Consider the following 13,363-nt stretch of genomic DNA (forward strand, 5'->3'; position numbering starts at 1 on the left):
CAGATAAATTGATTTTCAAATCGTTCCTCCGAGGGCGATGGAGGTAGAGGCTACAAATTTTATTTCAGTTTTGTGTACCTACCTCTATCTTTAAAAATAAAAATAATGATGTAATAATTATAAGAGTATTCTATTACCTATAAATTATAGTAAAATAAAAAATAATGTAATCATAAACTGAACGCTATTAAGTGATAGTAGTAATGATAATCAAGGTGCAGTTCGCAAACTATATTGTATTGTATTAGTTATGTATTGATCGGGGTGGAGCCCAAAATAAATCTCTAAAAAGATTAGGTTTAAACTTTAAGTGTTAATATGAGATTGATTTTAAATGATTTTGAATTCAAATTTTTTATTAATAATTGAGGCTATTGTTATAAGTAAAAATATAAAAATGAAAAAGCAATTAATCAAATAATAAAAAAAAGAAGCTGAGTCCAAACTTTTAAAGGCTATTTGTCACTTTATCATAATACAAAAGCAATTAACAAAATAAAAATCAAAGAGTCACTTTGACTTTATTTTTATAAAATATAAAATTACATTTTCATCCTATATATAGTTTACAAATTAATTAATCATGAGTCAAATCAATATTTGAATACTTTTTATTTTATTTTATTTCCTTTAGAAACTTCAAATTTTTTTCAAAACCTACATGTGTCATGTCCCCTATAGTTTATAAGAACCTCCAACCTTTTATATTGCATTAAGGTGCGTTAAGCTGTAATGCAATATTATGTTTGGTGCAACATGTACCGTAATATATATAATAATACATGTATAATAAATGGTATCAGAGTTTAATATATGTACAATTATTTATATTACTATTAATTTTATATTAATAATATTCAAAATTATTAATATTTTTGTATTTATTGTTAGTTATATTAAATTACTTTAAAAATATTTAATTTTTTATATTAACTATTGTAATATAATTAAATAGAATACTATTAAAATTATATTTGTATTTTTATATATTATTAAAGTATTTATTAGTTGTTATATTATAGCAATTATTTTTATATTAATTATTAAATAATAAATTATTTAGTTATATTTTAATATAATTAAAATAAAAATATAGTACAATATTATTGAATAATAATAGACAAACTTATCAATTTACATTAATAATTATGATGTAAAATAAAAATAATTAATAAAATAATGGAGTTTAGCTAATGCAGCAATTCGGCATTCCAAATTTATTCCAGTAATCTAAAAGGTATTGATTTTTGGTTCGTTTGAAAAAAAAAGTCTTGTATCCATTTAAATTGGCCAGAATTTAGTCATATGCTGATTTGAACTTTTGCCTGGCCCTCGCAATCCGCACAAGCAGTTCCATCTCTGGATAGATACTGTTTCCATACTAGTAAAATTATCAGCACTCAGCAAAATCGGAAACTCAAGTCAAGTTGTTAATAATATACACACGTGTCATATATTTATAAATATAAATATAAATATATATATATATATGCGCCTCCATATAAATTGGCTGAACTAGTTCTCTTCAATTGAAGTGAAGAAAAATTTCAATGTATATTACTGAAAAACAATAATTTTTTAAATAAAAAGAGAGAGAGAGAGAGAAAAAAAAAAGTAATAATATAATATAGGGGGGGGGGGGGGGGCGGCGCTCAACTCAACCAGGAATTGAGTGAGATCGATTAGGAAACTTGAGGCGGAGGTTTACATGGTAAGTTTGGCGTTGAGTGTTGGAAAAGATAGCATGACCACGAGCAAAGGCAAAGGAACCAGTGCCTCCAACCACAGTTAGTTCCTCATTCTCTTTGTGAGCAACGTCGTTTGCCTGAACGCTGAGACTTCCGGAATAATCGGGAGTCTCAAACGTCAGGTAAATAATATTGAATGCCGAATGGGCAAACTGTTCAATCGGCACGATGAAACCTTGAGCTTTTCCAACCGACCGAGAAGTAATCTCGGGTCCCTCTGTAAGGGTATGATGGAAAACAAATGCTCCAGCGCCGCTAATCTGTGCCACCGATGACTGCGTGTCTGAGCTTACAATTTGGGGTTGCTGAATATACAGGGACAGAGCCATCGAAGGAATCTTTGAGGAGTGATTTCTGCGCGCCGCGGGGGAAATCAAAGCCAAGAGAACCACGGTTAATGTAGCCAAAACAACTGCAACACAGAATATAATCCTGGGGAGCATAATGCAGCTGTTCGATATCTTTTTCTGTCTGATCGTATTCTCAACATTACGTACCTTTTAATACGACACTTCCGGTTGAAAGTAACCTGCTCCTCGACTGTCTTGTTTTTGCATTTGGCCAACCAATTCACTTCTTTGAAAGCTGTACCTAACACACGTACCAAAATTTAACTGCAAATTAAAGTTCAATAAGTCAAATTTAGAATTGATTTCAATTATTCACATTGAATTAAATTATAAAAATACAACGATGATTAATTTAAATTAAATAAAAAAGTGAATAATTAATTTAAATTGTACAAAAAAAAAAGAATTATGGAGGATGACTTCCCCACTCCTATTTCATATTTTCTTCATCGATTTTTCTTTTACTATCCTAAACTATTATATGCTTAAAGTAATACCTCACAGTAAACGCTAGAGGGTAATTTGCTTTATTTGTATCTTTTTTGTATCGAAGAATCTTCTAAAGAAGTAAAAATAGCTCCGAAAAGTCGCTGAATGAACAGTGCACGCATAAGCAATAGTTGGTCTTTAAAACAGTACTTCACACGCGTTGATGTTCTATGGATGCTGCTAAATGAACAGTGTCGTACATATTATCAAATGAACACATTATCATTAAGAGTAACCGTTATCTACTTATCTTTCATATTTTGCGGGCATCGCCTCAATCTACTGATACTCAGTGTTTGTTAATCGATGTTACTAGTTCAACTGAAGCTCATTGTCAGCAGTGTCGGCATGACGTTCTCTTCTTTTATCACCGTACACCTAAACCACGCATCTTTCATTTCAGTCATTGAAACTCGCTGGCTTTTGAGTTCTCATAATCCTTTACTTTCTCTTTTTGTGAGGATTAGACCTTAAACACTAATTAAGATTTTTTTTTTTTTTAGTTTTTATTTTAAGATAACTGGAGTCTCATTATCGTAAAAGTTAATTACAATTCTATCCAAACTTGATCCCGGGGTTTTTAATGCAAGTTCCGCCATGTGATTTTGGTACATAATCCACTTCAAAAAGATTCTTAAAAACTCCAAACCTGATCCCCAGGGCGTTTAATGCAAGTTCCGCCACGTGATGTTGGCACATAATTCACTTCAAAGAGATTCTTCAAAACAAATGCTTGATACGATCAGTATTCCACCCCACTTCTGCTAACGCTGTTGTTAATAAGATGCACCGTATCCATGGCATCGGGTTCAACAATTGCAGGAATTAATCCTGTTCCAATGGCTAGTCACAAGCCTTTTCAGAATTGCAACAGAAATGAGTCTTACGAACGGAAGCAGCCGTTGTTTCACCTTTTTCATTCTTCATGAGAACGCCAATACACAAGACGGCCGAGATAAAAGTTTAACATTAACATTAAAAGCGCGTGGATACCACAATCTAGAACCAGACCTCTCCTGAGTCATTCTTGGCTCTTCCATCAAGCCACATCTCAATATCCATTTCCCAAATTCAAAATTCATCCTTCGAAGTTTCCATCTAATTCATCCTTTGTGTCCGTAGTGGGTGAGTAGCTGGCGAACTCTTGATATCCATGATACAGCCAAAAGAAGTTCCCGACTTTCTTAACATTCTGGCAATAGTCACATTGAAAGCAGACGGTTTGAAATGATATTCCTTTGGATCGAGAAATGTTGTAAGGCCCGTTCGAAACTACAAGGGCATATATTGAGTCATGCTTTCTTCTCATAGAATCTCAAAGGATCAAATGCCAAATGTCATGCCCTATTTATAGGGAGGCTTGCCAAGCTTTAGGGTTCTAGAGAATTCTACCAACTTGCCTAAATATCTAGATATTTACATGTACTAGAAATGTGTAGAGAATTGTACATATGTACAAGCTTGAATTGTGCTAGATTTAGCTAGAAAGCCTTGAGTGCGTCCGTCTTCACGACCGCGGGATGGCTCCGGTGGAACATACACACCAACACCACCCTCTTCTGCTGGGTTTGGAGGGTTGGCCATTGCAGTGCGCAAATGGACTGACCGTTTATTTTTGCACTCATGTACATGAGCCCCTTCTTGGTGAATGCGGGCTGTTGGCGATTAAGTGCGCCAAGACGTTGGAGAGAACCCATGTTAGCTCGTCTCTATGTTGTCCGTCATGATCGTGAAGTGTGAGCCAAGTAAGTAATGTCGCCACATTCACAAGCAATGGATGATGGCTGGCAAAAATCAAACCACTCTATGCACAGTGCCTGCAGCATGTTTATCAACAATAAAGTAAGCGAAAACAGAGATCTAAGGAGCAGCATTTAGTAGCAGCTAATAATCACTTAACCATACCATAAAGTAAATCAACACCAAAAAGTTCCAAGAACAATCCTCCATCGCCGCAAGAAAAGCCTAGATAATTGCAATTCATTATTCACAGAGACATGCATAGATGAGTGAAACAAGAAAAAAGACTAGACAACCGATGAGCAAATGCTTATCCCAAACATATAAAAAATAATGAATTACTGCAAGAGAAGTTAAGAAACTATTATTGTTATTCTTGTTATTCAGTAATGGTATAGGATGCATGGATGAGTGAAACAAGGAAAAAGACTAGACAACCTATAATAAATTACTGCAAGAGAAGTTTAGAAACTACAATTGTTATTCAGCAATGGCATAGGATACATAGATGACTGAAACTAGACAACCTGTGAGCCCAAACATTCCAAAAACAAGTCATCAACATCAGCACTCTGTTCACATGGTCAAAATAACCAACGACGGAGCACCAGAATCACTGCAACCACAGAATGCAGGAGGAGTTGATGGGTCTAACTCAACTAAGCAGAAAATAATAAATTAGCAGTAGAAGCTCAACAGCATAGCATTCCATAATTTTACCACATGGAAAATGCTAATTGCATATACGATAACATATCCCTTCACTGCATAATTTCAGCAAACTTATAAATTTGAGACCACCCCAGACAGACAAAAGAACAAAGTTACAAGCTTAAAAAACTGGAAAACAAGAATCTGAGAAACAAGGCAACCACTTATTGAATAGGGAAAGAAGCAAACCAGGCGGTAATCCTCACAGAAGTCAAGACTCTTTTTGTATCACAAGTTTGCAAAATGAAAAGATCAGACTAAGATTGAGCCTAAAAAGTATTGACAGAAGCAAGAAACTTAAGCATGCTCAGGGGTTTTTTGATAAGCTTTTGTCCTTTAACCATTTTTCAGATATTCCACAATATTCCACAAATAAAAAATGAAAGAAACAAGCCAACCACTCATCGAATTGGGAAAGAAGCAAACCAGGCGGTAATCCTCACAGAAGTCAAGACTCTTTTTCTGCAATAAAAGTTTGCAAAATGGAAAGATCAGACTAAGATTGAGCCTAAAAGGTATTGAATAAGGACAAAAGCTCATCAAAGACCCCCTGACCGTGCATATTTCAGATATTCCACAATATTCCACAAATCAAAAATGAAAGACCAAGTTACCAAATGTATTTTGTGCATTCAGCCAACGAAAGTAATAAACTGGGCAAAGAACAAAAATGGGTTTAGTAGCACAGTCACAATAATCCACAAAAACATAGAAATGTTGTCCCCACGGCATAGCTTTCGGAGTAGAAAAGCAAATTAGAATTTGAACTTTTAGGACACATGGGCACAAGTAGGAGCAAGAAATAATAAAAAAGAACTAAAAAGCTCAATATACACTAGAGTAACATGTTCCAAAAATCCTTTCAAAACACAGGAACATCTCTAAATCTGCGGCACTAAAAATGGGAGAGAAAGAAATGGACTAGCATACTATCTGAACTTTAAGTGCTTGGGTAGCATAGTCAGTTAAGAGATGAAAACACGCAAATCCCTCAAAATAAATAGCCTTCACATTCCTCAAAAATTTGAAACACACTGCCACCACTGCAACAAAATTTGGCAAAACAAATAACAAAATTAGAAACACGCTGCCATCACTGCAACCAAATTTGCAACAAAATTAGAGACCCCCGGTTCAGCAGAGTCCCAGTTGTTACACAAAAGCAAGAAACCTCTCACTATCACTGCAACATAAATTTGCACAAATGATAACCAAATTACAAGTTGATTTTATGTGTCTAGACAGCTGGAAAGAGAAGTAATAAACTAGAATATTAAAAAAAAAAAGAATAACCAAATTACAAGTTGATTTTACGTGCCTATACAGCCACAAAGAGGAGTAATAAACTAGAAAGAAGAATAGAAAAAACGCAATTAAATGCCCCCGAGTGGTAGAATGGTTGACACTCCTCAAAAACTAAGAATATTTCTCAAACACAGCAACAAAAAATTGCAAAATATGAAAGGACCAAACATACACAAATTTCTAAAAAAACTCACCAGAAGCCAAATAGCAAACTCCCAATAATCCTCAAGAACTAGGATCGTTTCTCTACAGCAGTATAAAACTTTACAACAGGGACACGACCAACATTCACACTGCTCTTGAAGGATCATTCCTCTACAGCAGTATAAAACTTCACAATAGGGACATGATCAACATATACAGGTCTTGAAGGATCATTTCTCTACAGCATTAAAAAATTCACAACAGGGACATGATATAGACACTGCTCTTGAAGAATCCATAAAAGTGATTTAAGGAAAGGTCTAAAATAACTCATTATAGACACCCTCCGGTTAAGCAGTTCCAATACTCGTCAAAAACTAACCATTTCTCTTGCACTGCAACATAAAAAATATTGCCCCAAAGCATTCATAATAGAAGAGATAAACTAATCGTTCCCAAATAGCAGAGTCCAGATGTTCCTCAAAGATTATGAATATTCCAACATCACTGCAACAAAAATTTGCAAAAATGAAAAACCAAACACATAACCTCAACTTTATAGTATTCAGAAAGCCACATATGGAAGCCAAACCCCAAAAAACCTCATAAACTCGGAACATTTGCTATCACTCAAACATGAGAAAATGAAAAACCATATTATCATTACAAGCTTTATATATTTAGACACATTAAATATAAATTATGGAAAAGAATAGGAACTTATTAGGCAGCCCAGAGCATTAGAGTCCCGGTATTCCGCCACAACATGGAAATTCTCCAAACCACTGCAACACAAATTTGCAAAAGTGGCAGGACATCGTAATGAAACTCAAGTAACCAGACAACTAGAAATAAAGATAATAACAGGAAACAACAAAAATACTCATGAGTAACCCGCGGGGCAATCTCCCAGAATTACTGAGAAAACGCCAAAACTTCGCCTAAAACTGCAGCACAAAATATGTAAGAATAAAAAGCTGTAAAAAATAGAAGTTCAAATATTCAAAAAGGTGCAGATAGAAGGGAGATAATACAAGAAATAATCTAGTGCGGTTAGATAGCCCCAATACACATTTTGCCATCACTGCTCCAGAGATATGCAAAAAAATGGAAGACATTAAACTGAATTTCAAGGATTCAGTAATGAAAGGGAAACAAAAGCATGCTGGAAAACCCCCCTAAAAAAAAAAAAATTGTCCCACACTCCTTGATAACTCTGACCTTATCTATCACTCCATGATAAAAATTCTAAAAATGACACAAACGAAATACTATGAAAAGCTTGGGTTAAAAACTCACTATAGACACTCCCTGAGTTGCACAAGTCCTTATATTGAACTACTCAAAACATCTCCTCTCACACTGCAAAAGTTTGCAAAAATGAAAGAGAGCTTAAGCGTTCAGATAAGACAAAACACGAGTTGCACAAGTCCTTCTAAGAACTACTCAAAACATCTCCTGACACGGCAAAAAAAGTTTGCAAAAATGAAAGAGAGCTTAACCATTCAAATAAGACAAAATATTACTCACATACAGTCTTAAGCATTCAAATAAGACAAAATATTACTCACGTACAGTCTGCTCTAAAGCATTCATAGATAGAAGAAAAAAACTAAAGAGAGGTTTTGGGGCGGGGGGAGCTCATTACAGAGACCCCAAGTAGCAAAGTCCAGATACTCCACATAAACTACGAACTTTCCAACATCACTGCAACAAAAATTTGCAGAAATGAAAAACCAAAAAATAACCTCAACATTATAGTATTCACAAAGAGAGCCAAAAGCAAAGAGAGAGAATGGAAGTGTCAATAGAAACCCCCTGAATAGGAACCCCCTGAATAGGAAGATGCCCCAAAAATATAAAAATAATCCCGGAACAGTTTGCTCTCATTCGAACATGCAAAAGTGAAAAACCATATCACAAACGTTATATATTTAGACACAACCCAACGCAGAAACAATAAATTAGGGAAAAGAATAAGGAACTTATCAGACACCCCCCAGAGTAGCATAGTCACAGTATTCCACAAAACCTAAGCTTTTCCAAATCACTGTAACATAAATTGCAAAAGTGGCAGGATATTATAATGGAACATAAGTAATCAGTCAGCTAGACATTAAAAAATAATAATAATAATAATAAAGTGTAGCACTAAAAATACTCATGAGCAGCCCCCATAGCAATGTCCAGAATTACTCAGAAAACACGAAAACTTTGCTAAAGCTGCAGAGCACAAAATATGCAAAAATAAAAAGCTGAAAAAAAAATAAATAAAAGCTTAAATATTAAAATAGGTGCAGATAGAAGGGAGATAACAGGAGAAAGAATGTAAGTCATCACAACACGGTGAGTAACACTGTTAGTTGGCCCCAATACTCGATCATGTTTTGCCACCACTGCTCCAGAGATTTGCAAAAAATGAAAGGCATAATTATAAACTGAATGTTAAGGATTCAGTTAAGCAGATGTAGTAGAAACAAACTAAGAAAGGGACTAGCATCAAAAACCCCCTAAATAAAATAGTCCCACACTCCCGAGAGCTCTTTCTCTAACACTGCATTATAAAGATGTTAAAAAATGACACAATTACAAGGGAAATACTAAGAAGAATTCTGGTGAAAAATTCACTATCGACACTCCCTGAGATGCACAAGTCCTAATGTTCAACAACTCAAAACATCTCCTCACACTGCAACAAAAACTTGTAGAAACGAAAAAAGAGCTTAAGCATTTAGGTAGACAAAATATTACTAACATACAAAAAGAATTAAGCATTCAGGTAAACAACATATTACTATTACTAACATACAAAAAGAATTCAAAGATAGAAGGGAAAAACTAAAGAGAGGTTGGGGAGTAAAAGGAGCATTACAGAGACCCCAAATAGCAGTGTCCAGACACCCCACATAAACCATGAACATTCCAACATCACTACAACAAAAATTTAGAAAAATGAAAAACCAAAACATAACTGCAACTTTATACTGTCCAGAGAGAAAGCCAAAAACAAAGAGAAAGAATGGAAGTGTCAATAGAAACACCCTTAGAAGAAGACGCCCCAAAAATATCAAAATAAACCTGGAACAGTCTGCTATCACTCAAACATGCAAAAATGAAAAAAATCACATTATAAACCATATATATTTAGATAAAACCTGACACAGAAACAATAAATTAGGGAAAAGAATAAGGAACTTATCAGACACCCCAGAGTAGCATTGTCCTAGTATTCCACAAAAGCTTAGAAATTCTCCAACTCACTGTAACATAAAATAGCAAAAGTGGCAGGATATTGTAATGAAACGTAAACAATCAGATGGCCAGAAATTAACAAGGAGTACGACTAAAAATACTCATGAGCAATCCGTATAGCAATGTCCCAGGATTTAGAAGACACCAAACAAGACTTCCTCTAAAACTGCAGCCCAAAAAATATGCAAAAATAAACAGCTGAAATAAAAGAAAAACTTAGATATTTAAACAGGTGCACATGGGAGGAGGTAATAGAAGAAAGAATGTAAATCATCAAAACCTCCGGCGTAGCACGGTTAGCTAGCCCCAATACTTGATAACATTTTGACATCATTGGTCCAGAGATTTGCAAAAAATAGAAGACATAATTATAAACTCAGTTTTAAGGATTCAGTTATGTAGATGTAGTAGAAATGAACTAAGAAAGGGAAAGGAGAGCACCCTAGAAAACCCCCCTGAATAAATTAGTCCCACACTTCTCCAGAGAGCTGACCTTCTCTACCACTGCATTATAAAAGTTTTAAAAATGACACAACTACAAGGGAAACACTATGAAAAGCTCAGGTTAAAAACTCACTGTAGACACTCCCTGAGTTGCACAAATCCTAATACTGAACAACTCAAAACATCTCCTCGCACTGCAACAAAAGTTTGCAAAAATGAAAGAAGCTTAAGCATTCAGATAAGACAAAATATTACTAACATACTGAAAGCATTCATAGACAGAATACGAAAACTAAAGAGAGGTTTTGTTTTGGGGAAGGGGGGACCCATTACAGAGATGCCAAACAGCGAAGTCCAGATACTCCATACAAACTAATGAACATTCCAGCACCACTGCAACAAAAATTTGTGAAAATGAAAAACCAAAACATAAACTCAACTTCTTGTATTCAGACAGAGAGCCAAAAACAAAGAGAAATAGAAACCTCCCGAGTAAAAGACAACAAAGAGAAATAGAAACCTCCTGAGTAGAAGAAGCCCCAAAAAATATCAAAATAAACTAGGAACAGTTTGCAATCACTCAAATCATGCGAACATGAAAAAAACCTTGTATATTTAGACACAACCTGACACAAAAACAATAAATTAGGGAAAAGAATGAGGAGCTCACCAGACACCCCAGAGTAGCATAGTCCCAGTATTCAGATAACACAAAACATTACCAACATACAGAGAGCATTCATAGATAGAAGAGAAAAACTGCAGAGGTGTTGCAGGGGGCAAAAAACTCATTTACAAAGACCCAAATAGCAAAATCCGCATACTCCACATAACTATTTACAGAGACCCCAAATAGCAAAGTCCGGATATTCCACATCTACGAACGTTCCAACATCACTGCAACAAAAATTTGCAAAACTGAAAAACCAAAACATAACCTCAACTTTATAGTATTAAGATAAAAAGCCAAAAACAAAAAGAAAGAATGGAAGTGACAATAGAAACCCCCGAGTAGAAGACGCCCAAAAAAATCAAAATGGATTCGGAACATTTTGCTGTCATGAAAAAACCAAATTATAAACCTTATATATTTAGACACATCCTGACACCGAAACAATAATTTAGGGAAAAGAATAAGGAACTTATCAGACACCCCCGGGGTAGCATAATACCAGTATTCCACAAAATCTTGGCCCGAGTAGCATAGTCTCAGCATTCCACAAAAACTAGGAAATTCTCCAAATCACTGCAACATAAATTTGCAAAAGTAGCAGGACATTGTAATGAAACGTAAGTGATCAAACAGTTGGAAATAAAAGAAATTAACAAGGAGTAGGACTAAAAATACTTGTGAGCAACCCGCATAGCAATGTTCTAGAATTATCAGAAGGAAGGAAATAAGAGAAAGAATGCAAGTCATCACCACCCCGAGTATGGCACAGTTAGCTAGCCCCAATAATCGATAACGTTATGCCATCACTGCTCCAGATATTTACAAAAAATAGAAGATAAAATCATAAACTAAGGATTCAGTCATGTAGATGTAGTGGAAATAAACTAAGAAAGGGAAAGCAGAGCACGATAGAAAACCCCCTGAATTAAATAGTCCCACACTCCTCGAGAGAGCTGACCTTCTCTAACACTGCATTATAAAAATTTTTAAAATGACAAAACTACAAGGGAAATACAAAATGACAAAACTACAAGGGAAATACAATTGACACTCCCTGAGCTGCACAAGTCCTAACATTGAACAACTCAAAGCATCTCCTCACACTGCAACAAAAGTTTGCACAAATGAAAGAGAGCTTAAGCATTCATATAAGACAAAATATTACTAACATACAGAAAGCATTCAGAGATAGAAGTGATTGTGGGGGGGGGGGGGGGAAGGAGAAGAGTATTACGGAGACCCCAAATAGCTCAAAGCTAGTAATACTCCATATAAACTACTAGCTTTCCAACATCACAGCAGCAAAAATTACAAAAATTTGCGGAAATGAAAAACCAAAACATAACCTCAACATTATAGTATTCAGATAGAAAGCCAAAAACAAAGAGAGAGAATGGAAGTGTCAATAGAAACCCCCCCGAATAGGAGATGCCCCAAAAATTAAAAAACAATCCCGGAACGGTTTGCTCTCATTCGAACATGCAAAAGTGAAAAACCAAGTTACAAATGTTATATTTAGACACAACCTGATGCAGAAACAATAAATTAGGAAAAAGAGTAAGGAACATATCAGACACCCCACGGCAACATAGTCCTGGTACTCCACAAAAACTTAGAAATTCTCAAATCACTGCAACATAAATTTGCAAAAGTGGCAGGATATTGCAATGAAACGTAAGTAATCAGATAGCCAGAAATAAAAGATTAACAATAAGTAGGACTAAAAATAGTCATGACCAACCCACATAGCAATGTCCCAAAGTACTCAAAAGACACCTAAACTTCCTCTAAAACTGCAGCACAAAATATACAAAAATAAACAGTTGAAATAAAATAAAAACTTAAATATTTAAACAGGTGCACATAGAAGGGTGGTAATAGGAAACAGAATGTAAGTGATCAAAGCCCGGTGTGTAGCGCGGTTAACCACCCCCATACTCGATAATATTTTGCCATCACTAAGCTCCACAGATTTGAAAAAAATAGAAGACATAATTATAAACTGAATTTTGAGGATTCAGTTATGTAGATGTAGTAGAAATGAAATAAGAAAGGGAAAAAAGAGCACGCTAGAAGACCCCCTGAATAAAATAGTCCCACACTCCCCTAGAGTGCTCACCTTCTCTAACACTGCATTATAAAAATTTTAAAAATGACAACTACAATGCAATTTCTATGAAAAGCTTGGGTTAAAAGCTCACTATAGACACTCCCTGAGTTGCACAAATCCTAATATTTGTTGCACAATCTCCTCGCTGCAACAAAAGTTTGCAAAAATGCAAGAGACCTTAGGCAATCAGATAAGACAAATATTAACTAACATACTGAAAGCATTCATAGATAGAATAAAAAACCAAAGAGAGGTTGGTGAAAAAAACTCATTACAGAGACCCCAAATTGCAAAGTCCACATATTCCACATATCTACAAACGTTCCAACATCACTGCAACAAAAATTTGCAAAAATGAAAAACCAAAATATAACCTCAACTTTATAGTATCCAGATA

General features: G+C 35.0%; 1 protein-coding gene across 10 annotated transcripts; it reads right to left on the reverse strand.

Annotated features, from left to right (window-relative positions):
* Nucleotides 1-1,644: 1,644 nt before the first annotated feature.
* Nucleotides 1,645-12,061, reverse strand: LOC18041581 (dirigent protein 11). Of its 10 annotated transcripts, none has more exons than XM_024184792.1 (4): nt 6,538-12,061; nt 4,493-4,552; nt 2,596-4,404; nt 1,645-2,339 (listed from the first exon to the last, which is right to left on the reverse strand). In XM_024184792.1, the coding sequence occupies exon 4, from the start codon at nt 2,189-2,191 to the stop codon at nt 1,658-1,660; it is 534 nt and encodes a 177-aa protein (XP_024040560.1). In that variant the 5' UTR covers nt 2,192-2,339; nt 2,596-4,404; nt 4,493-4,552; nt 6,538-12,061; the 3' UTR covers nt 1,645-1,657. The 10 variants fall into 10 exon arrangements, with proteins under 10 accessions (XP_024040560.1, XP_024040558.1, XP_024040559.1 ...); XM_024184790.1 differs by having other exon boundaries at nt 4,855-12,059; XM_024184791.1 differs by having other exon boundaries at nt 2,596-4,552; nt 6,538-12,060.
* Nucleotides 12,062-13,363: the final 1,302 nt, after the last annotated feature.

The sequence above is a fragment of the Citrus clementina genome, unplaced genomic scaffold (genome assembly GCF_000493195.1).
Source record: "Citrus clementina cultivar Clemenules unplaced genomic scaffold, Citrus_clementina_v1.0 scaffold_5, whole genome shotgun sequence".
In the NCBI taxonomy this organism is placed as follows: domain Eukaryota; kingdom Viridiplantae; phylum Streptophyta; class Magnoliopsida; order Sapindales; family Rutaceae; genus Citrus; species Citrus x clementina.

Excerpts from the sequence above, each read along its gene's own strand:
- LOC18041581 (XM_024184792.1), bottom strand. The coding sequence starts at position 2,191 with ATGCTCCCCAGGATTATATTCTGTGTTGCAGTTGTTTTGGCTACATTA.